This window comes from Belonocnema kinseyi, chromosome 5 (assembly GCF_010883055.1).
Source record: "Belonocnema kinseyi isolate 2016_QV_RU_SX_M_011 chromosome 5, B_treatae_v1, whole genome shotgun sequence".
In the NCBI taxonomy this organism is placed as follows: domain Eukaryota; kingdom Metazoa; phylum Arthropoda; class Insecta; order Hymenoptera; family Cynipidae; genus Belonocnema; species Belonocnema kinseyi.
The window spans coordinates 87,249,937-87,272,554 of record NC_046661.1 but is presented as its reverse complement, the minus strand read 5'-3'; the positions used below and the strand labels follow the sequence as shown (position 1 = coordinate 87,272,554).

General features: G+C 23.8%; 1 protein-coding gene across 5 annotated transcripts in view; it reads left to right on the top strand.

The window, feature by feature from the left end:
* The window catches only part of LOC117172484 (post-GPI attachment to proteins factor 2-like), a 59,058-nt gene that overhangs the window by 27,315 nt on the left and 9,125 nt on the right, over positions 1–22,618 (top strand). For 3 of the 5 annotated variants that reach the window (XM_033360469.1, XM_033360470.1, XM_033360471.1), the window contains 2 exons: positions 70–267; positions 9,454–9,721. In XM_033360469.1, coding sequence (XP_033216360.1) covers positions 70–267; positions 9,454–9,587 — 332 coding nt within the window. In that variant the 3' untranslated portion in view covers positions 9,588–9,721. Of the gene's footprint in view, positions 1–69; positions 268–9,453; positions 9,722–22,618 lie in introns of those variants that run through there. The other 2 variants (XM_033360472.1, XM_033360473.1) reach the window with 1 other exon arrangement.

Here is a 22,618-nt window from a genome sequence, read left to right as displayed (position 1 = left end):
TAAGTACGGTGCTTTATCATACTGGTTAAGAAAACTAAGATCGAAAAATAAAGTGAGTTAATGTTTCAGCGGTACACGAGAAGATCTTTATAATGTTTATGATCAGCTCGCTCACATATATGTTGACTGCAATAAGATTGGGTCGCTTAATGACGCCAAATTCAGCGAGTCTTCAGTACAAGCAAGGTCTGTTTATAACGAGTCTGGTCAGCACTGTAGGCCTTATTATCTTCTTTCTGAAGCATCGACTCTTGTGTCATGACTTAGGTAAGCACTCTCTTCAATCTATCTTTTCAATAGAACAAATATTGCAGCCCTTTCGAACAAATATAATAGGAAATTCAGCATTGTGTAATCATTTTTCTGTAATCAATTTCTTACAATTCCTTCGCGATTCTAGAAAAATCTTTATAAGATAATCCGTCTGCAGGGTCGCCGGGCAGTATTGATTTGATCGCGGTCTACCTGCTCGTCTTACCTTCTCCACTCGGCATCCCCTCCCGTCGCTGACTGAGCGAGAGCGCTCTGTCGAGCCATGCCAGCGTGGGGCAACTTTTTCGAGGATAGGGATACTTTAAAATATTGCACAAGATTTTATAAGATTTTTTATTGATTACAATGATTTTATGGGATTTTAAAGCTCTCAATGTATTTTAATACATTTTCCTCCAGGAAGTCAGGAAAGATTAGAGAATTTGACGGAATTTAATAATATGGATATTTTAGTGGGTTTCAGAGAATATATTCACGATAAGTGAGGTATTTTGTATGGTGGCAATGATTTGAAATTATTTTTTGGAATTCACTCTACATTCTTCTAAATTTATTCAATTCAATGGTTTTTGACAAAAAAATGCATTTTTAATTTTTCTGAACTCATTTCAAACTTACTGAATTGAAAGAATTTTTAAATATATATTTTTTTTAATTCAGCTTGCTTTTTTATAAATTTCATCAAATTCTTTTCAATTCCCTTAAATTCTTCTAAATTCACACAACTTTTACGGAAAAAATTGAGTTTTTAATTAAAAAAAAATTTCCAATTCATTTAAATTATTTTGAATTATTTTGTAGTAATTAGTCACTTTTTTGGTTAAAAATTACTAGGATTTCAAAGATTTGAAATTTTTTTGAAATTCACCCTGAATTTTTATTAATTTACCATTAATTCCTTTAAATTCTCTGGAATTATCTTGGATTTTTTTTAACTCACTTTAATTTTTGTAAAGGTACTAAATTCCATTTAATTTTTAGGGATTTCATCAAATTCCTTTGAATTCCCTTGATTTTTTCTAAGTAATATATTGAAAAGTTACTGAATTCAATTAAGTTTTTTTATATTTTAACATTGTTTTTAATTCCATCGATTTTTTTTAATTAACCTTAAATTTATATGAATTTCATCGAATTCTTCTCGTTTCCCTTAAAATCCTTTACATTCATTCCAATTTTACGGAAATCAGTCAAATTCATTTGAATTAAACTTGAATCTATTTGAAGTCATGAATTTATCCTCAGTGTAAATTTGGAATTTCAACAGATTATATTAATTTTTATCCAATTGCCTAGAAAAATGTCATACTTGAAAAGAGAAATTTTCAACCAAAAATGGAATAGTTGAATTTTCTGATTAAAAAATTATTTTTCAACAAAGTAATTCATTTTTCAACCAAACATAAATAAATTAAATAAGTAAGTTTCCAAATAAAATGATAAATCTTAAAGAAACAAAAAATTCATTTTTAACAAAGTATAATAGCATTGGTTTTAATGATTTTTTAAAATTTAAATTTAAAATTATTAAAAAAAAAATTAAAACATATTTAAAATTTAAAACATAAAAAACTATAAAATATTAAATAATATAATATATAAATATAATTTTAAATTAAAATAAAAAAAATTTTGAATATAAAATATATAAAAATATTTTTAAAAAATAAGAAAATATAAAAACAAATATAAAATAAATATAAAAAGTTTTGTTTTGAAATTCGTCTATTTGGTAGAAAATCAAAATTTTGGTAGAAAATTTAAATATTCGTTTGAAAATTGGTTTCACTTTTGATTCAAAATTAGTTATTTCAACTGAATTAAATCATTTATAATTAATTATATGACTAATTATACCTATTTACTGTAATATTTTTAATTAGAATCGTTGCAGAAAATCAAAATCTATATTTTTTATTGAAATTTTAATAATATTACAATGTTTTAATTTTAAGCATAAGTTAATTATTATTTTTAAATTGAATTATTATATTAATTTATCATCGCGATATTCAGGAAAAGTTCCACAAAAAATAATAATACAATTATTATTAAAATTTTAAGAAAAAATAAAAATTGTAACCAATGATTCAAATTCTCTTTCAGCTAAATAAAAAGAATTATAATTTAATTCTGCTTCTATTATAGAATAAATTGAATTTGAAGATATTCCTCTAATTATTATTATGTAAACTCCTAATCTTTAAAAACATAACAATAATAAATTTTAATTTAAAAAATTCGGATTAAAATAGTTAGGTACAATTAACAAGGTGACTGCTGGACCGGGAAACAGGGAATTTTACGAGACCGGGAAAAACTGGAAAATGACCGTGAATTTATTTTTTGACTGTGAGTTTTACAAATTTTTAGAAAGAAAATCCCTTCAACTTGGATTTCAACATTTTTTGTGTAAATTAGTTAAATTATTTTTTTTTTAATTATGATATTCATTTTGGAATGCGCATTTAAATTAAAAGAATTTCAAAATGCAGTTTTAAAAACTTAAACATTTAAAAATTATAAACGTTTAAAATCGAAGATTTTTGATAACAAACATTTTTAGTTGATCAACTGTGAATATGAATTAATTAATGATTTTAGAATTTGAATTGCACTTTAAAATTTTTTAAATAAATAATCATTGATTGTACTTTATAAACTATTTTTAATTTAAAATAACTTTTAAATAATATACTTATAATTAAAGGCTTGTATTAAATTTCAGTCTAAAATATTTCATTCCTAAACCACGTAATTTAAAATTTTTCAATTAAAAAAAAAGAACAATTGCTTAATATTTAGAAATATCTAATTATACATTTAAAATCAGTAAGTATAAATAAAATACTCAAAATGGAACAAAAAAAATAAACTTTGAAAATTACAATTTTAATTGTTCTATTTAAAAAAATTTAATTTGTAAGTCAACTTCTTAAATTTTGATTAATAAATAACAATTGAATACCTATTATTCTTAGAAAAAATCGAGTAAGTTGAAGAAATATTTAGAAGTTTTAAAATAATTCAAAATTAATTAAAAATTTTTTTTATTTGAAATTCGAATAATTTAAAAAGATATTTAGAAGTTGTGAAAAACTTTAAATAATATTTTTGAATTTGAAAAAATTCTGAACAACATGTAGATGTTTCAAAATCTTGAAATAGAATTTGAAATTTGAAATTTTAACAAAATCCGTGCTAGCACTGAAAATTTTCGAAAAGGAAAAAAATTTTGAATTGGAACAGGAAATTTTTCCAAAAAATTATAATTCTTTTTGGAAAAGGGAATTTTAAAATTTAAATAAATTCCGAGGTGAAACAGGGAATTTATTATGAGAATGAATTCAAATTCTAAGTTGAAACGGGATATTTTCAAGAAAAATTAAAATCATAAATGGGAACAGGGAATTTTACAAAAATTCAAATTCTTTTTGGAAACAGAAAATTTTCGAAAAGTATTTAAATTCCGGATTTGAAGAAGGAATTTCCAGTTTTTAACAAATTCTGAGTTGGAACTGGAATTTATCCAGGAGAATAGCAATTCTCAATGGAAATTTGAATTTTTCTAACAAAATTATTGTTCTGTGTTGAAACGAGGTATTTTCGGAAAAAAATTAAATTATGAATTGGAACAGGGAATTTTTCCAAAAAGTTCTAATTCTTGAAATTTTCCAATTTAACTAATTTCAAGAATTAGAACTTTTGGGGAAATTCCCTGTTCTAATTCATAATTTAATTTTTTTCTCGAAAATACCTCGTTTCAAGACAGAACAATAATTTTGTTATAAAAATTCAATTTTCCATTGAGAATTGCTATTCTCCTGGATAAATTCCAGTTCCAACTCAGAATTTGTTAAAAATTGAAAATTCCTTCTTCAAATCCGGAATTTAAATACTTTTCGAAAATTTCCTGTTTCCAAAAAGAATTCGAATTTTTGTAAAATTCCCTGTTCCAATTTATAATTTTAATTTTTCTTGAAAATATCCCGTTTGAACTTAGAATTTGAATTCATTCTAATAATAAATTCCCTGTTTCACCTCGGCATTTATTTAAATTTTAAAATTCCCTTTTCCAAAAATGATTTAACTGGCAAGTTTAACTGGCAAATTGTTGAGCATTTTAATACATAATTATTGAAAGAAACAAATTATAAACTTCAATTTTCGAAATTTAAAATTCAAGAGTTTTACGTTGAGTGCTTTCATTTGCAGTTCAGTTCTTATTACTTCGAATGGAACAATCAGATTTAGTGTTAGATTTTTTAAATTTCATTGACCGTGAAAAATGTTTGCGAACCCGAAAAAAACCGGGAAATAACCAGGAACTTTTTTCTTTTACAAAAACGGCCATCCTGAATTAATCATGCTATTAATGATAAATTATTTAATAATTATGTTATTTTAAAAACTGGAGATAATAAATAAAAAAGTTGTGTTTATTATAATAACATTTTTTTATATAATTAAAAACAATGCTGATTTAAATATTTAATCATAAACTATTGTGAAATTAAACAATTTTAAAGGAATACTTAAAATGGTATACTTTTAAAAAACTGGCAGCTGAAAATTAATGAATTTTACAACTTAGTAGAACTACTTTGTTAAAAAGTCATTTTTTTTTGTTTAAGATTTATCATTTAATTTGAAAACTTACCTCTTTGGTTGAAAAATCGTTTTTTTTTTTTTATTTTAAATGAATTTTTTTAACCGAAAATAATTCTTGTTTGGTTGAAACAACGAAGTAGTATAAGGAGATTTATTAAATTATTTCAAACAAAAAATGTCTTTTTTACTGTAAAAGATGGTTTTTTAACAAAATACTGGAATTTTCAACAAAATAATTTAATTTTTAACATAATAGTTGAATATTCAACCTAAAAAAATATATTTTTGATAAAAACGTGACAGAGTTTATATTTCAATTAAAAAATATGAAATTTATACAAAAAAGGAGGAATTTTAAAACCAAAAAAAAGAATTTTCAACAAATAAAGATTTTTCACTCAAGAAAAAAAGTTGATCTAAATTATTCAACCTTCAAGTCAAAAGACGAATTATCTCTACAAACATTGAATTTTCAAACACAAAATATGACTTTTCAGAAAATAATTAATGTTCCACGGTTTTTGTATTTGTTTTTGTAATTTGTATTTTCCACTAAACAGTTAAATTTTTAACCAGACATAAACCTTCAATAAAAATAAAATTAACAATGTAGTTTACCTTTTACTCAAGTAGTTGAATTTTCAATTAATAAAGGTTAATTTTCAACAAAATAATTAAACTTAACCTAAGAGATGAATTTTCAACTTAAAATATAAATTTTTAACAAAAAAGTGATTTCCTAATAAAGTGATAGAAGAAATTTTATTTTTTTAAATGAAAATTTAACTTTTTGGATAAATATCATTCTTCTTTGCTTGAGTATCAAGCAAAGAAGAATGATTGAATTTTCAATACAAGAGGACGAATTTTTAAACAAAAAGGATATTTTAAAAACAGTAGAATTTTCAATCAAAAATTATTTACATTATTATTATTTAATTAGTTACATTATTATTTAAGAAAGGTGAAATTTCTCCTAAGACAGATGAATTAAACAAAACAAAAATCTTAAACAAAATAATTAAATTTTCATCCAAAGAAGATTCCAGTTCACTTTCTAACGCCAAGATAACAATTGTAAACGATTTGTATCCAAAAAGGATGTCTTTTTAAGAAAATTATTAAATTTTTAACTAAATAATGAAATTTATACCTAAAAGGATAATCCGCAGAAGAAAGTTGTTGCGAATTTTCAAAATTCTAATTTAAAAATATTTCATTTTAAAAATTTTTTAACTTGTCCTATTTTTGAAATTTTAATCTTAAATTATTTAGATTCGAGATTCTTCAATTCAAAATAAGATTGTTCAATTTCAAAGGGTTTTAATTAGAAATTATACGATTTCAGCTCATTTCTAAAAAAAATTCTCCATTAAAAAAAATTTTAATCTGAAATTTTTCAATTTATAACGCTCTTTATTACAAGCAATACAGTTTTAATTCCTTTGAATTTTAAAATATTGAATTTTCAAAATTGTATTTGGAAAATATTTCCTTTTTGATATTTTGAACTTCTCCTATTTTAGAAATTATCTTATTATCTTCAATCATTGAAATTCGAGATTCTTATATTTAAAATAAAATTGTTTCATTCAATAAGCTTTGAATAAGAAATGATAAAATTTCAAATCTTTTCTAAGAAAATTTTCAAAATTCAATCTAAAAGTGTAAAATTTAGAAGGCTTTCAATTAGAAATAATACCATTTGGAAAACTTGTATTTCATCGTTTTTCCGCAAGAGACGCTACGGACACAGTTTAATTAACAACACACGAATTTTCAACATTTTTCAACAGTTGAATTTTTAGCAGTTAAATTTTCAATAAAATTCAGCAGTTGAATTGCTAACAGACGAATTTTCTAGAAAATAAACTGTTGCATTTTCAACTATACTACGGAAAATTCCATAAATTTAGCTAACCAGGGTCAAAAAATAAACTAAAATCTGCGATAATTAATTCTAATTTTTAATCTTTTGATTGCAAGTGACATATCTTTGGAATCGCAAACCAAATGTAGATTGCAAATATAATATTTTGAAATTGCTGATTGCAAAATTAGAACATTTTAATGTTTGGTATTTTATTCCTCATTAGGAAAAAAGGTGCCCTCGTGGCAAGGCTCGATACAGCGCTCTCGCTCAGTCAACGCCTCGGATTTTTACAAATTAAAAAATAAAGATCTATTCAACTTTGATTTGAATCGTTTTTTGAACAATTAGTTAAAATTTTATCTTTTTTCAAGTATGATATTTAATTTGGAGCGCGTAAATCAAAATTCTTTCACTTTAAAACTTTTCCATTTAAGATTTAAATTTTCAAGTGTGCATTTTAATTTTAAAGATTTTTTAAATGCAGTTTTAAAGACTTAAACAATTAAAAATTAGAAGTGTTTGAAATAGGATATTCTGGATAAAAAACATTTTTAGTTGATCAACTGTGAATATAAATTAATAATTTTAAAAATTTAACTGTACTTTAATATTTAAAAAGTAAATAAAAATTGATTGTACAAGACGATTCGGAATCATTTTAAAATTTTATAATTTGCAGATTTTAACGATAAAAGTTAAACTGTTTTAAAAAAACGTTATATTTAAATCTTTTATTTCAGAAAATGAATAAGTGCTTAATATTTAGAAATATCTGACAGTTCGTTTAAAATCAATAATTATGAATTAAATATTCAAAACTAAACAAAACAACTAAATCATGAACGCCACAATTGTAAATGTTCTATTTAAAAAAATGTAATTATTAACTAAAATTGTTGAATTTTGATTAATAAGTAACTATTGAACACCTATCATTTTTAAAAAATCGAGTAAGTTGAGGTTTTGTCAATATTCAAAATTAATTAAAAATTTGAAATGTTTTTAAATAGTTGAAAATTTAACTTTTTATTTATAGATATGATATTGTAAAATTCTTTTTTTTTCAGTTAAAAAATAATTCTACCTGAAAATTTTGCGATTCCATGATTGGTTAAAAAATTTTCCTGTATAAGTTGAAAATTTAATTGCTTAGTAGAAAATTTATGTATTTTTTTTTTCTAAATTCGTCTATTTGGTAGAAAATCAAACATTTTAGTTAATAATTAATTTTATCTGAAAATTTAGCTACTCCATGTTGAGATGATAATAATTCCTTTATAAGTTGAAAATTTAATTATTGGGTAGAAAATTATTTTTTTGAAAATTCAGCTAATTGGTATAAAATTAAACTTTTTGGTTAATAATTAATCTATTTATTTGAAAATTTTACTATGTTTTGGAAATTCTTTTTTTTTTTAATTAATTTTATCTGAAAATCTTTGCTATTCCATGTTTGCTTGAAAATTTTTCCTTTGCAATTTGAAGATTTGATTGTGGTAGAAAATCAAACTATTTAGTTGAAAATAAACTTTTTTGTTGAAAATTTATATTATTGTTTGAAAGTTAATCTCTCTGGTTGAAAATTTAAATATTAGGTTCAAAATTCGTTTAATTTTTGATTGAAAATTAGTTATTTTAACTGAAAATTTAACTATTCCATTTAAAAATGAAAACGGATCCTTTTTAGATTAAAATGCAATTATTTGGTTGTAAATTCATCTTCTTTATTTGAAACTTGAAGTACTTGGGTGAAAATTCATCTCTTTAGCTGAAAATTCATAGTTTTTTGGTTAAAAATGTAATTGCTTGGTTTAAATTAATCTGTTTTTGTAGAAAATTAAATTTCTTAGTTAAAAACTAAACTATTTATTTGAATATTATGCTATTTGGTTAAAAATTAACTTTTTTGTTGAAAATTCATATTTTTTGTTGAGAAATAAACTGCTGTGGTAGAAAATTAAACTCTTTGGTTCAAAATTACTTCATTAGTGGTTGTTTTAATCGACAAAATAAATTCCAAATCAAATTTAATAAATGGAACACTAAAGCTAAAAAATTTTCCACTGGTGGTAATAAAAACTGAGCTGCAAATGAAAGCACTCAAAGTGGAACTGTTTAATTTTCAACTTTAAAAAATCAAATTTAAAAGTTTTTAATTAAAATTTTTTTTATTCAAATGCTCAATAATTTACGCGTATAAAATTTTGAGTGAACAATCTTTATTTGTGGGAAATTCGTCTTTTTGATTTTAAAATTCTTTTCTTTTGTTGTAAAAATTTTATAATTTTTTTGATTAAAATATAAACTATGACACTTTTTCGTTTGGCAATTTTTCTTTTTAGTTTGAATATTCAACTATTATGTTAAGAATTCAATTATTTTGTTGAAAAGTCCAATATTTTGTTAAAGAAAAAATTTCTTTTTTTTTGTTTGCAATAAATTAGTACATTCGCAAAATTTAAATTTGTCGTAAAAACACTTTAATCCAAAAATTAAAATACATCTTTAAAATTGTACCTACTCTTTCTAGTTCCAGTTTTCGGTACCAGGTGGCGTAATAATTTTCAGCCGATTTTTTGTTCACATAAATATAACCAATACTGATTTTCCTGTAATATTATGTTCGTAAAGTGAGCCCGTATAAAAATTAAAAAAAAAAAACTGTTGTTTTAATAAAATTAAATTTGTGTGAATAGCGTTTAGCTGGTTCTCCCTTTGCGAATACGTGATAGCCTCGGCGAATATGGGATTTCACGTAACGGTGGTGCTGGACTTCCCTCACGAGCACCTGATTGTGGGAAACAGTTTGACCGCCACGAAGCGAGATTAACCCCTTAGAATAAGAAAGCTGCGTTTTCCAAGTGCCTCTCGTCTCCTCGGAATTCTTTTAACCCACTTTTAATCGTTGCCAACTACCTCCTCTGAAGAAAAGTCGATTTTCTTTTCGGAAAGGTAAAAAAAAAACAAAAAAAAAAACCTACCCATTTCTAGATTTCCCCGGGTGCAGCAGGCACTTGACGAAACGTATAAAGGCCTTCTTGATTGTATCTCTTTTAGCAAAGAAATTTCTATATAGTAACAGTAGCAAGTCATCGAGAGGCGTCGCACTCGAAAGTCTTTTACTAATCAGAAGGATTTAGCTCTAGATGAACGAAATTTGGCGAAAAATGTCGCAAGACTGTTAATGTCAGAGGAGGATTTACGTGCGAATTACTTGTTTATTCGTTGAAATTGTAAGTAGTAAGGGGCAGAAGTAGTACGGAGAGTGTCCCCTTACTATACTCTATTCCCTGAGTTAATAATTCACTTGGGGAATAGAGTATAACTATTGTATATTAAGTGGGAGCTCTAGTCGAGTCAATCATTCTAGTCGATGTGACCTTAACCGCTTTAAACATTTGTTATTTTATCCTCGTAGATATGTGAATATTAATATACGATTTAGAATATAATTATTTGTAGAAGAACTGGCAGCTTGGGGATCGTACTTAAATTACGTAACAGCTTAGGGGGGTGGGGGATAATCTGTTGCGATTTGTTGTGGTTAGGGAGGATGGGGTCCTTCACTGATGTACGTAATTTTTTGCAAATTTGCAAAAGTTTTCTCCTGAAAATGACCTTTTTATGAATTTTATTTCTTTTTATCCAACTATTTTTTTTTTAAGTTAATTTTTTGGTTTGAAAAGTCCATAATTATGTTTCTGGTTCGGAATTCATCTTATTTAGATAAAAATTGAACTATTTGGTTGAAAATATAATCATTTTGTTGAAAACGCAACAATTTTGTTAAAAAGTCATCGTTTTTTGTTTAAAAAATCAACTAAGTTCAAAGTTGCACTACTTTCTTCAAAATTAATTTGTTTTGAAAATTCGTTTTATTTTTGGTTTAAAATTAATTCTAGATAAAAATTCAAGTACTTGGTTGAAAATTAATATATTTTGTTGATAATTTGTCATTTTTGTAAAAAGTTAATCTGCTTGGTTTAAAAATAAATTTTATGGTTTAACTTTTTTGCCAACAATTTTTTTAGCAGTTAAGAATGAATTTTCTTCACTGAAACTGTAACTATTCCATTCTTTCTTTGGAAATTCACGATTTTTGTTGAAAAGGCGTATTTTTAGGTACAAATTTTTGTTTGTTTGTTGAAAGTTTATATTTTTTGGTTAAAAATTCAGATTCTTGGTTGAAAATTAATTTGTTTTGGTTGAGGATTTTTTTTTAAATCAAATACTTTGGTTCAAAGTTGAATTACTTTGTAAAAAATGCAGGGGGGGGGGTCTTCGTTCATGTACGTATTTTTTGCAAAATTCACAAAAACTTTATCCTGCAAATTACCTTTTTATAAATTTCATTATTTTATTTTATTTTTTCCAATGTTTTTTTAAACTTATTTTTGTTGTTGTTGAAAAGTCCTCAATTATGTTTTTGGTTCGAAATTCATCTTATTTGGATAAAAATTTGACTATTTGTTTGAGAATGTAATCATTTTGTTGAAAACGCAACAATTTTGTTAAAAAGTCATAGTTTTTTGTTAAAAAAAAATCAACTAAGTTGAAAGTTGCACTACTTTGATAAAACTTTTTTTTAATACGTTTCATTTGTTTATTAAAATTAACTCTAGATAAAAATTCAAGTACTTGTTTGAAAATTAATATATTTGGTTGATAATTTGTCATTTTTGTAGAAAATTAACCTTCTTGGTTTACAAATAAACTTTGTGGTTCAACTTTTTTGCTAAATTTTTTTATTTTAAGTTAAGAATCAATTTTCTTCACTGAAAATGTAACTATTCCATTCGTGATTGGAAATTCATGTATTTGGTTAAAAAATCCTCTTTTTTGTTAGAAAATTAATTGTTTTGGTTGTAAATTCATATTTTTTGGTTGAAAATGCAGCTATGTCGTTGAAAATTAATTTTTTTTGGTTGAGGATTTTTTTAAAATCAAAGACTTTGTTTAAAGTTGAATTACTTTGTAAAAAATGAAGTTGCATATGGTTCTTCACTCATGTACGTATTTTTTGCAAAATTCGCAAAAACTTTCTCCTGAGGATTATCTTTTTAGTTATAAACTTTATTATTTTATTTTATTATATACAACTATTCTTTTTTTAAAGTCATTTTTTTAGTTGAAAGATCCACAATTATGTTTGTGGTTCGGAATTCATCTTAATTAAATAAAAGTTCGACTATTTGTTTGAAAATGTAATTATTTTGTTGAAAACGTAACAATTTTGGTAAAAAATCATATTTTTTTTTTTGTAAAAAAATCAACTACTTAGTTGAAAGTTGTACTACTTTGTTAAAATTTTTTTTTTTGAAAATTCGTTTCATTTTTTGTTGAAAATTAATTCTAGATAAAAATTCAAGTACTTGGTCGAAAAATAACATATTTTGTTGATAATTTGTCATTTTTGTAGAAAATTAATCTTCTTGGTTTAAAAATAAGCTTTGTTGTTTAAATTTTTGCTAGAAATTTTTTCTCTGCATTTAAGAATACATTTTCTTCACTGAGGATGTAACTATTTTATTTGTGGTTGGAAATTCATGTAATGTGTTGAAAAGTCGTATTTTTTGGTAGAAAATTAATCTTTTTGGTTAAAAAGTCCACCCTCATGTTGTTGGTTTGGAATTCATCTTATTTGATTAAAAATTAGATTATTTGATTGAAAATATAATCATTTGGTTGAAAAAAACGCGACAATTTTGGTAAAAGTAATTTTTTCTTTTTGTCAAAAATACAACTACTTCGTTGAAAGTTACACTGCTTTGTTAAAAATTTTTTTTTAAATTTTTGATTCGTTTCATTTGTTTATTAAAATTAACTCTAGATAAAAATTCAAGTATTTGGTTGAAAAATAATACATTTTGTTGATAATTTGTCATTTTTGTAGAAAATTAATCTTCTTGGTTTAAAAATCAATTTTGTGGTGTAACTTTTTTGCTAAATTTTTCTTTTTGTAAGTTAGGAATCAATTTTCTTCACTAAAAATGTAACTATTCCATTCTTTGTTTGGAAATTCACGTTTTTTGTTGAAAAGTCTTATTTTTTGTTAGAAAATTAATCTTTTTCGTTGAAAATTCTTTTTTTTTTTCTTTTTAAAAATGCAGCTGCTTGGTTGTAAATTAAACTGTTTTGGTTGAGGATTCATTTTTTTAAATCAAATGCTTGGTTTAAAGTTGAAATACTTTTTAAAAAATGCAGTGACATGGGGGAGGGGGTCCTTCACTCATGTACGTATTTTTTTGCAAAATTCGCAAAAACTTTCTCTTGTAGATTATCTTTTTAGTTATAAATTTTATTATTTGGTTGAAAATTTAACAATTTTCTTAAAAAGACATCCTTCTTGGTTGTAAATTCAGCTGTTTTGTTAAAAATTCGACTCTTTTCGTAAGTTCAACTCTTTTCAACTCTTTTGTTTAAAATTCATATTTTATTTGCTGATAAGTCAACTGAAATCTTTTTTGGATAAAAACTATTTTTTCTGAAAATTTGTCTTTCTGATTTAAAAGTTCTTTTTTTTTAGTAGAAACATTGCTTTTCTCTGGGATAAAATGCAACTGTTTCGTTAAAAATTAAAATATTTCCTAGAAAATTTTTCTTTTTGTTTATAATTCGTAATTTTGTGAAGAAAAGTCAATTAAAATAATTTTGGATGAAAATGCAACTTTTTTTTTTAATTTTTTGGTTAAAAATTTGACTATTTTGCAGAAAATTAAAGTATTGTTGAATATTTTGTCTTTTTCATTTTAAGATTCACCTGTTTTAGCAGAAATTACATTTTTCTTGGGTAAAAATTCAATTATTTGGTTAAAAATTCAAAAATTTCTTCGAAAAATGATCCTTTTTGGTTTAAAATTGAACTATTTCGTAAAAAAGTTACTTTTTGTTAAAATTTAATGTTTTGGTGTTGAATTGAGAATTCAAATTTGAAATTTTTTCCATAAAAACTTTTTTATTTAGTAATTCAAGTATTTTGGTAAAGTCATTCTTTTTGGTTAAAAAATTGTATTTTTTGTTTGAAAATTAAATTTGTTTCGTAGAAACTTATTTTTTGTTAAGAAATTCATATTTTGATCTTGAAAAGTCGACTGGAATCTTTTTTCGATGAAGATTCAACTATTAAATTTTTTTTAATTAAAAAATGATTATTCTTTACTGGGGTAATGAACTATTCCATTATTGAATTAATATTAATCTTTTTCAGTTTCAAAACCAATGATTTAGTTTAAATTCATCTTTTTAAATTGAAAGTTTAAATACTTGGTTGAAAATTTAACAATATTGCTAAAAATTCTTTTTTTTTGTGAATTCATTTTCTTAACTGAAAATGTAACTATCCCATTTTTGATTGAAAATTGATCTTTTCTGGTTGAAAATCAATGTCCTTTTTTTTAAATTTGTTTTTTTGGTAAAAAATTAAACTTAATTAATTTTATGTGAAAATTCAGTTCATCTATTTTGGGCTGAAAAATTTTCCTTTATGTGTTTAAAATTTAATTATTAGTATAAAGTTCATGTATTTTTTTAATTTGTCTAGTCAGTAGAAAATTAATCTTTTTAGTTAATAATTAAACTATTTAGTTAAAAATTTGACTATTTTGTGGGAAATTCATTTTTTTAAATTAATTTTATCTGAAAATTTAGCAATTCCATGTTTGATTGAAAATTTTTCCTTCGTAAGTTGAAAATTTGACTATGTGGTAGTAAATTAGACTACTTGGTTGGAAATGAACTAAAATGAAGTAAATAAATTCAAATGAACTGAAATTTTCTCTGGATGAAAGTTCAAATTAAAAAAAATTGTCGTTTTTATTAAAAATTACTCGGTTCTAGTACAAATATAAACTTTTTTGGACAAAAATACAACTATTTTGGTAGAGAATTCAACAATTTTTTTAAACAATCATCCTTTTTGGTTAAAAATTCCAATATTTCTTTCAAAATTTATCTTTTTGATTTAAAAATTCATCTTTTTTAGTAGAAATATCATTTTTTTCAAATTAAAATGCCAATTTATGGTTAAAAATGATTCTTCTTTTCTTGAGTATTTAACTTTTTTTAAAAAGATTTGTATGGATCACTTTGTTAAGAAATCATTTTTTTCTGGAAGATTTATATTTTTTGTTGGAGATTGATCTCTTTGCTTAAAATTTTTACTATTTAGTTAAAAAATAATCTTTTTAAATTGATAATTCAACTGCTTGGGTAAAACTGTAACCACATTGTAAACAATTTATTCAAATTTATTGAATGTAAATTTTCCATTTTTTGAATATTGATCTTGTTTTAATTGAAAATTATTTTTTTTTTAGTACGAAAATATTTTTTCTTCATTTAAAATTTCTTGTTTGTTTAGTAAAAATGCATCAGTTTCGTAGAAAATTAATTCTTCTCTGAAAAGTCATATTTTTGTGCGAAAATTCAATTTTTATACAGAAAAGATCGTCTTTTGACTTGAAAGTTCAATAATCTATTATTCAATAATATTTTTTTTGTGTGTTTGTGTAAGTTTCATCTTTTTTTAAATGCTAGTATTTGAATAATAATGATCAAGGAAAATGAAAAATTAATCAAGGAAAAATCAGGAAATTTCGAAAATGAAGTTCCCGGGCAACCCGCCTAATTTTACTAACAATAACTAAAAAAAAATTTCTGGAAACTAAAAATTACGTACAAAAAGAGGGGGGGGGGGGTAGAAATATTTTTTTACGTAATTTAAATACGGCCCCTTAGAAAAAATAGGTCTGTCCGCCTCGAGATTTGAACGAGACATTCAAAGAATGAATGAATGGGTATTTGCTGTACACCGCAAAGTTCTCTGTTATTGTCGATTAAGGGACTAATCAATGCGAATCTCCCTTTTTAAAAGTACGGCATTTTCTGAGGAAAAAAGTATTTCCAACGTTTGGAACTTTTTTCGTATCCCTTTCGGGAGAAGAGACACTTTTTCTCTTTTATTTTGTGTATCTGTATTCCAGAGCCTGGAATTCTCAGGGTATTTTTTTCGTGTTTTTTGGTGTGTTTATTGAGTTTTGAGAAAGTTAGGAAGGGAAGAAAAGAACATAATGGAGAAAATATTAAATTTGAGGATTTTAGAAAACCTCCCTTACTTTATTCAATTGATTTTTATTAGATACATTTACAGAGTTTCTACCAGGCTGGGAAATCAGCAAAAGGCTGGTAATTTAATTTGATTAAACAAAAAAAAAAAAAACCTAGAAAAATTGAGAAATATAGAATTGCCGAAATGATAATATTCCCAAAATTGTTACATTCCTGAAATTAACTTCCGGAAATTCCAAGTTGCGGAAATAATTAATTCTAGTTCTGGTAAATTTTACTTTCAAAATATTTCAAATTTCCTAATAAACATTTTCGATGTTATTCAACATTCGAGATTTTATTGTTTCGATCAAATTATTAAATTATTTATAATTTTAATTTTATTGAGAACATTTTTCAAAAGAATTATAATTTTGATTTGGAAGGGGGAATTTTTTAAAAGATTGAAGCACTTATCAAATTTTATTTCTGAACTGGATCAGAGAATTTTCGAAACAAGAAAATAATAATTCATATCTAGCACAAAAAATTTTTCAAAGGAATTTTTTATTTAGGCTGGTAAAAAGAAATTTCCGAGCAGAATTAAAATTCTGACTTGGAACAGTGAATTTTCTTAAAAAATTACAATTTTTACTTAAAAAGGTTTATTTATTTTTTAAAATGTGGTTCTGATTTGAAACAGGGAATTTTCGAAAAAAATGATGAGTTTGAGTTGGTACATGAAATTTTCCTGAGCAGTTATATGCAATTTTGAATTGTATCACACATTTTTCGAAAAAATTATTCTTTGGATCTGGAACAAGCATTTTTTCAAATTAATTATAATTTCGACTTGGAATAGTGAATTTTCAAAACAAATTAAAATTTTGATTTGGAACGGGGATTTTTTTCAGAAAAATTATATGTAATTCTTCATTGAATCAGAGAATTTTCCAAAAAAATTATAATTCAGATCTGGAACAAAAAATTTTCCAAACGAATTTTAATTCTGACTTGAAATACGAAATTTTCGAAAAGAATTATAACTCTGGCTTGGAAATTTTGATTTGAAATAAGGAATTAGCGAGAAAAATGATAATTTTGTTTTTCAGCTGTAAATTTTCCGAAGAAATTATAAATAATTTTTAATTGAATCAAAGAATTTTCGAGACAAAAAAATTTAGATCTGGAACAAGCATTTTTTTTAAATGATTATAATTCGGACTCGGTATAGTAAATTTTCAAAACTAATTACAATTTTGATTTGGAAAGGGGATTTTTGAAAAAAATTATTTTTCTGATTTGTAACAGGAAATTCGCGAGAAAAATGATCATTTTGAGTTGGAACAGGAAATTTTGCAAAGAAATTATAGGTATTTCTAAGTGGAATCAGAGAATTTTCGAAATAATATATATAATTCAGATTTGGAACAAAACATTTTCTAAAAGAATTATAACTCGGCTTGGAAATTTTTATTTGGAATAGGAAATTTGAGAGAAAAATGATAATTTTGTTTTTCAACTAAATTTTCCGAAGAAATTATAAATGATTTTTAAATGAATCAAAGAATTTTCGAGACAAAAAAATTTAGATCTAGAACAAGCATTTTTTTTAAATAATTATAATTCTGACTTGGAATAGCGAATTTTCAAAACGAATTAAAATTTTGATTTGGAACGGGGATTTTTGAAAAGAATTCTGATTCTGATTTGGAACAGGAAATTTGCGAGATAAGTGATAATTTTGAGTTAGAACAGGAAATTTTTCAGAAAAATTATATGTAATTCTGAATTGAATCAGAGAATTTTCGAAAAAAAATATATAATTCAGATTTGGAACAAAAAATTTTCTGGCTTGGAAATTTGATTTGGAATAGGGAATTTGCGAAAAAAAATTTATATCTGGAACAAGCATTTTTTCAAAATAATTATAATTCTGACTTGGAATAGCGAATTTTCAAAACAAATTAAATTTTTGATTTGGAACCGGGATTTTTTAAAAGAATTATGTTTCTTATTTGGAAAATGGAATTTGCGAGAAAAATTATAATTTTGAGTAATAATATTAAATCTGAACTGAATCAGACTATTTTCGAGAAAAAAAAATTATAAGTCAGACCTCGAAAAAGGAATTCCCCAAAAGAATTACAATTTTGACTTGGGACAGTAAATTATCCCAAAGAATTTAAATTTTTATTTCAAATGGGGATTTTCAAAAATAATTCTGATTTAGGAGATTTACGAGAAAAATGATAATTTTGAATTTCAACAGAAAAAAAATCCAAAGGAATACTGAATTGGATCAATGAAATTTCGAAAGAAATTTTGACTTGCAAGAAAATATTTTTGAAAATACTTATGAATCGAATTTGGAATAATGATTTTTTTTTAAAGAATCGTAATTTTGAGTTTGTTCAGGAATTTTCCAAAAGGAATTAAAATAGACCGAGAAAACTGAAAATGACCGGGAATTAAAAATCATCAGTCTGGTAGACACTTTGAATTATACTTAAAAAAATAGTAAATGTCTAGAATTTAAGTGAAGTTGCTTTTGAAATTAGTTCAAAGGATTTTTCGGTGTTAGAAGGATAGTCAAATTTTGACTTGTTTGATTCTAAATGTCTAGAAACCTCTAGAAATTCTGTTTTAGCCAGTAGTCCCAATGTGACTTTAGATAGCACTCGAAAATAGTACTTATCGTTCTTGCACATTTTTACCGATACATGGTCGTTACTAAGTATGTAATTTCTATTTTGATATGTCAGAGTTCTCTCTGATCGCACAGGAGAAAATGTCGAATTTCTCTGATTATTGTCATTTGTATCGTCGAAAAAACGGTTTTTAACTCTCGATCGTCAGGATTTAAATATAGGATTGAACAGAGTTGTACAATTCGAAGTGCCCCTTTCTCTTCTCTTCCCTTTTAGCAAATTTTTCTTTTCATTTATCTCATTCTGCACAAAGAAATTCAGATTTTTATTGAGACTTGTGAGAATTTAAGGCTCTTAAAATGACTCGGGTTTTAGCAAAATCCATAATACTTCTACAAAAAATCATTCTCATAAAAAATAGCTTTTTTATACAATTTATTAATAAAAGTTAAAAATTATTCAGTTTGGAGAAAAAAAAATTAATTTTTTTATTTACCGGTCTATTCTTCTTGCGTAAATCTAAATTTTACAAACATAACGTTATTGTTTACTGAAAAAAATTTAAAGTAAGTTTTTAAAAAGTATTTGCTATTTTTAATAATAAATAGTAGAATTTTCAACTAATAAAGATAATTTTGGAACCAAAAATGAAATAGTTCAACTTTTAACCAAAAAGATGAATTTTCAACCAAGAAGATTTAATTTCTACAAGAAAGATCAATTTTACTACAAAAATAACTTAAATTTTTAACAAAATATTTGAAGGTCTAACTAAACAAATTTCAACTAAATCAATACATTTTCAGATAAAAAAATTGAATTTTTAACAATATAGCTCAATTTGTAAAACAGAAGTGAATTTTAAACTAAACAAGAAATAATTTTCAGTTCAAAATGCCATAGTTAAATTTTAGCTAAAATATTAATATTTAACCAAAAAAGCGAATTTTTTAATAGAATACTTGAATGTTCAGACATAAAAATGAATTTCCAAATAAATTAATGAATCTCCAAAAAAAAATAATTGTGAACAAAGTAGTATAACTTTGAAGACAAATATTTTATTTTTAAATAAAATACTTATTTTTGAAGTTGAAAAATTAATTTTCAACAAAGAAAAAATACAAATTTTCAATAAAATCCTTAAATTTTTATCGAAAGAAGAGAATTTCCAGCTAAAAAAAAGGTTATAGCCAAAAATTCAAGTCAAAAAATAAATTTGTAACAAAAAATAGAATAGTTCAATTTTCAGTTAAAAAATTTTTTTTGAACGAAAGAAAAGTGATTTGAACAAAATAATTATATTTTCAACCACAACTAATCAATTTTCAACCAAGAAGATGAACTTTCGAACTGAAATATTAAATTTTGATCTAAAAAAAATATTTTTAAGCAAATAAATTAATTTTTAACTAAAAAAAGTGAATCTTGAACTAAAGGAAACATTTTCAACTCAGAATGGAATAGTTAAATTTTATCTTTAAAAAATTAATTTTTAACAAAAAAAAACGAGTTTTTTTAAAAGAATACTTAAATTTTCAGCCATTCAACCAAAACATTTACTTTTTAACAAGTAGTATAACTTTGAACCAAGAAAAATTAATTTTTAACCCAAAAATTAAATAGATATTGCAAGAGAAAAATTAAATATTCAATAATAAACAGTTAAATTGAAACAAAAAATAATAAAGTTATCAATTTTGAAGTTTAAAAATAAATTTGCAACAAGATAAAACACCAATTTTTAAATAAAATAGTTAAAATTTTTTAACAAAAAAAGGATTTGAATAAAATAGTTAAATTTTATGGAAATCAGTGAATTCACAACTAAAGAAATGAATTTGTAACAATAAATGAAATGATTCAGTTTTCATTTTAAAGAATAATTTCGAACAAAAAAAAAAGAGATGTGAACATAATACTGAAATTTTCAAACAAAAGTAATGAATCTTCAACCAAAAAGATAAATTTTCAACCGAAGTATTATTTTCTATCTGAAAAAAATATTGTTAACAAAGCAGTTACATTTTTAAGCAAGGAAATTAATTTTTAATTAAATTAAATGAATTTGCGAACAAGAGGATTAATGTTCAATAGTTGAAATTTCAACAACAAAAGATTAATTTTCAAGAAAAGAAAAACGATTTTTTTTTAAATATTTACATTTTCAAGTGAAAAATTATTTTTTAACGAAAAGAGATGAATTTTCAAGAAAATACATGAATTTGCATCCAAAACAATCATTTTCAAACTTTTCAATTTACGTCAATTAATAAATTACTAAATTAAACTTCAATTAATCAATTTTTAACGAAAAAAACTGATTTTAAGAAAATTAGTTTATTTTAAACCATAGAGATGGATCTTCAACAAACAACGGAAAATTTAATTATTGAAGTTTCAACCAAAAAATATTTTAAATTAAAAGCCGTTGAATTCAGCCAAAACGGATGAATTTTCAACGAATCATGTAATTTTTAATAAAAAAAGAATAACAAAAGGAAAATTTACAGCCTGAGAGTAGAAACTTCAAAGGATCAAATTTAATCAATAACAGTTGAATTCAGAAAAAAAAGAGAAGACAATTTTCCGACGAAAACAGATGGCCATTCCATTTTGTTTTTTAGTTTACTCTGTAAAAAAAATATAAGTCTTCGGAAAACATGTACTATGAAATGTTCTTTCAGTACTTAAAATATTAATTTTTTTCTTTTCAAACTCAATAACTGACCCTTTGACTCTATTTTACGAATAAACTATAAACTTTTATTAAAAATCTGTGTATAAAAAGCTGTTTTTCATACATTAAATTAAAATTTTGCCAGAACTTGGACCTTGCGCCTGTAAAATGCAACATGCTACCTATTTTGTGTGCCGGGCTGCAGTCATTCGGTGTAATGTAAACCCAAGTCATTTGGAGAGCCTTAAGGAGCTTTGATTGTGCGACCTTGTTCCAGAATTATCATTATAAGAATACCCACAGTTATTATTGTAATTACTATATATTATGACATTTACAGTTATAATTATCAACTAAGTTCCAAGTGATACAGTAAAGAATTAAACATAGTTTCCAGATTTTGAGAAAATAAAAGCTTTCAGGAAAAATGATCTTTAATGAATCACGTGATTCTCAGAGGGGTCATCCCTAAATTACGTGGCAATTTTCTAGCCATAATTTTTCTATAGAATTTTTGACATTTTTGAGAAAACTACTACCACAAAAATTATTTGAACATTTTTAAGTTTATTGGGTTATTATTTAATAAAATAACTCGTAGAACAAATTTTGCATGCAAATGCAAAATTTTATTTTTAAATGAACTTCAGGAAAATAAAACGTATTGAATAATTATGAAATTAAAGTATATGCTTTAATTCAATACAAATTTTTCTTTAATTTAAAATGATTTTCTTCATTTTCAACCTATTTTTTTTAATTTAATAATTTTTCATGTAGGTCTGTTTTGAAAATTTTCCATGGAAAATTCATCAATTCTTAATTTGTATAATTCTAATTCACGAGTAAGGTTTAAAATTTAAAGCTCTATTATTTCAAAGAGTGGCAATTGAAATTAAAGAAATTATGAAGATTTAAATTTAATAATTTTTAATATGTGAAATTGCAGATTTTTCAATTTTAAATATGTATAAATCAAAATTTCTAAATTTTGGTTGATTTTGAAGATCAAAAATTGAGATTTTTAATTTCTAAATCTTCAAAATTGAAAAAATTTCTAATGCAAATCATCAAAATTACGGAATTTTTTTATTGTAAAACTGCAAATTGCATAATTTTTAGCTATAATTTTCGCGTATGATTTAAAATTCAAAATTATACAAATTTGAAAAGTTTCAATAAAAAATTCTTGATTTTAGAACATGTAGAATTAAAAATGATTCAATTTTCAAGATTTTTATTTAAAAGATATGTAATTTTGAACGTTTTAAAGATATATAAACAAAATTATTAAATTTGGATGATTTTGAAGATCAGAATTCAAGAGTTTTTAATTCCAAATTTTCTAAATTGAAAAGGTTTTAAATTGAACTCATCAGAATTACATCATTTTTCATTCTAAAAATTAAAACTTGCGTAATTTTCCATTGGATGTAATTTTTGACAAATAAATTAAATTTTAAAGGTTTGCAATTTACCTTTCTA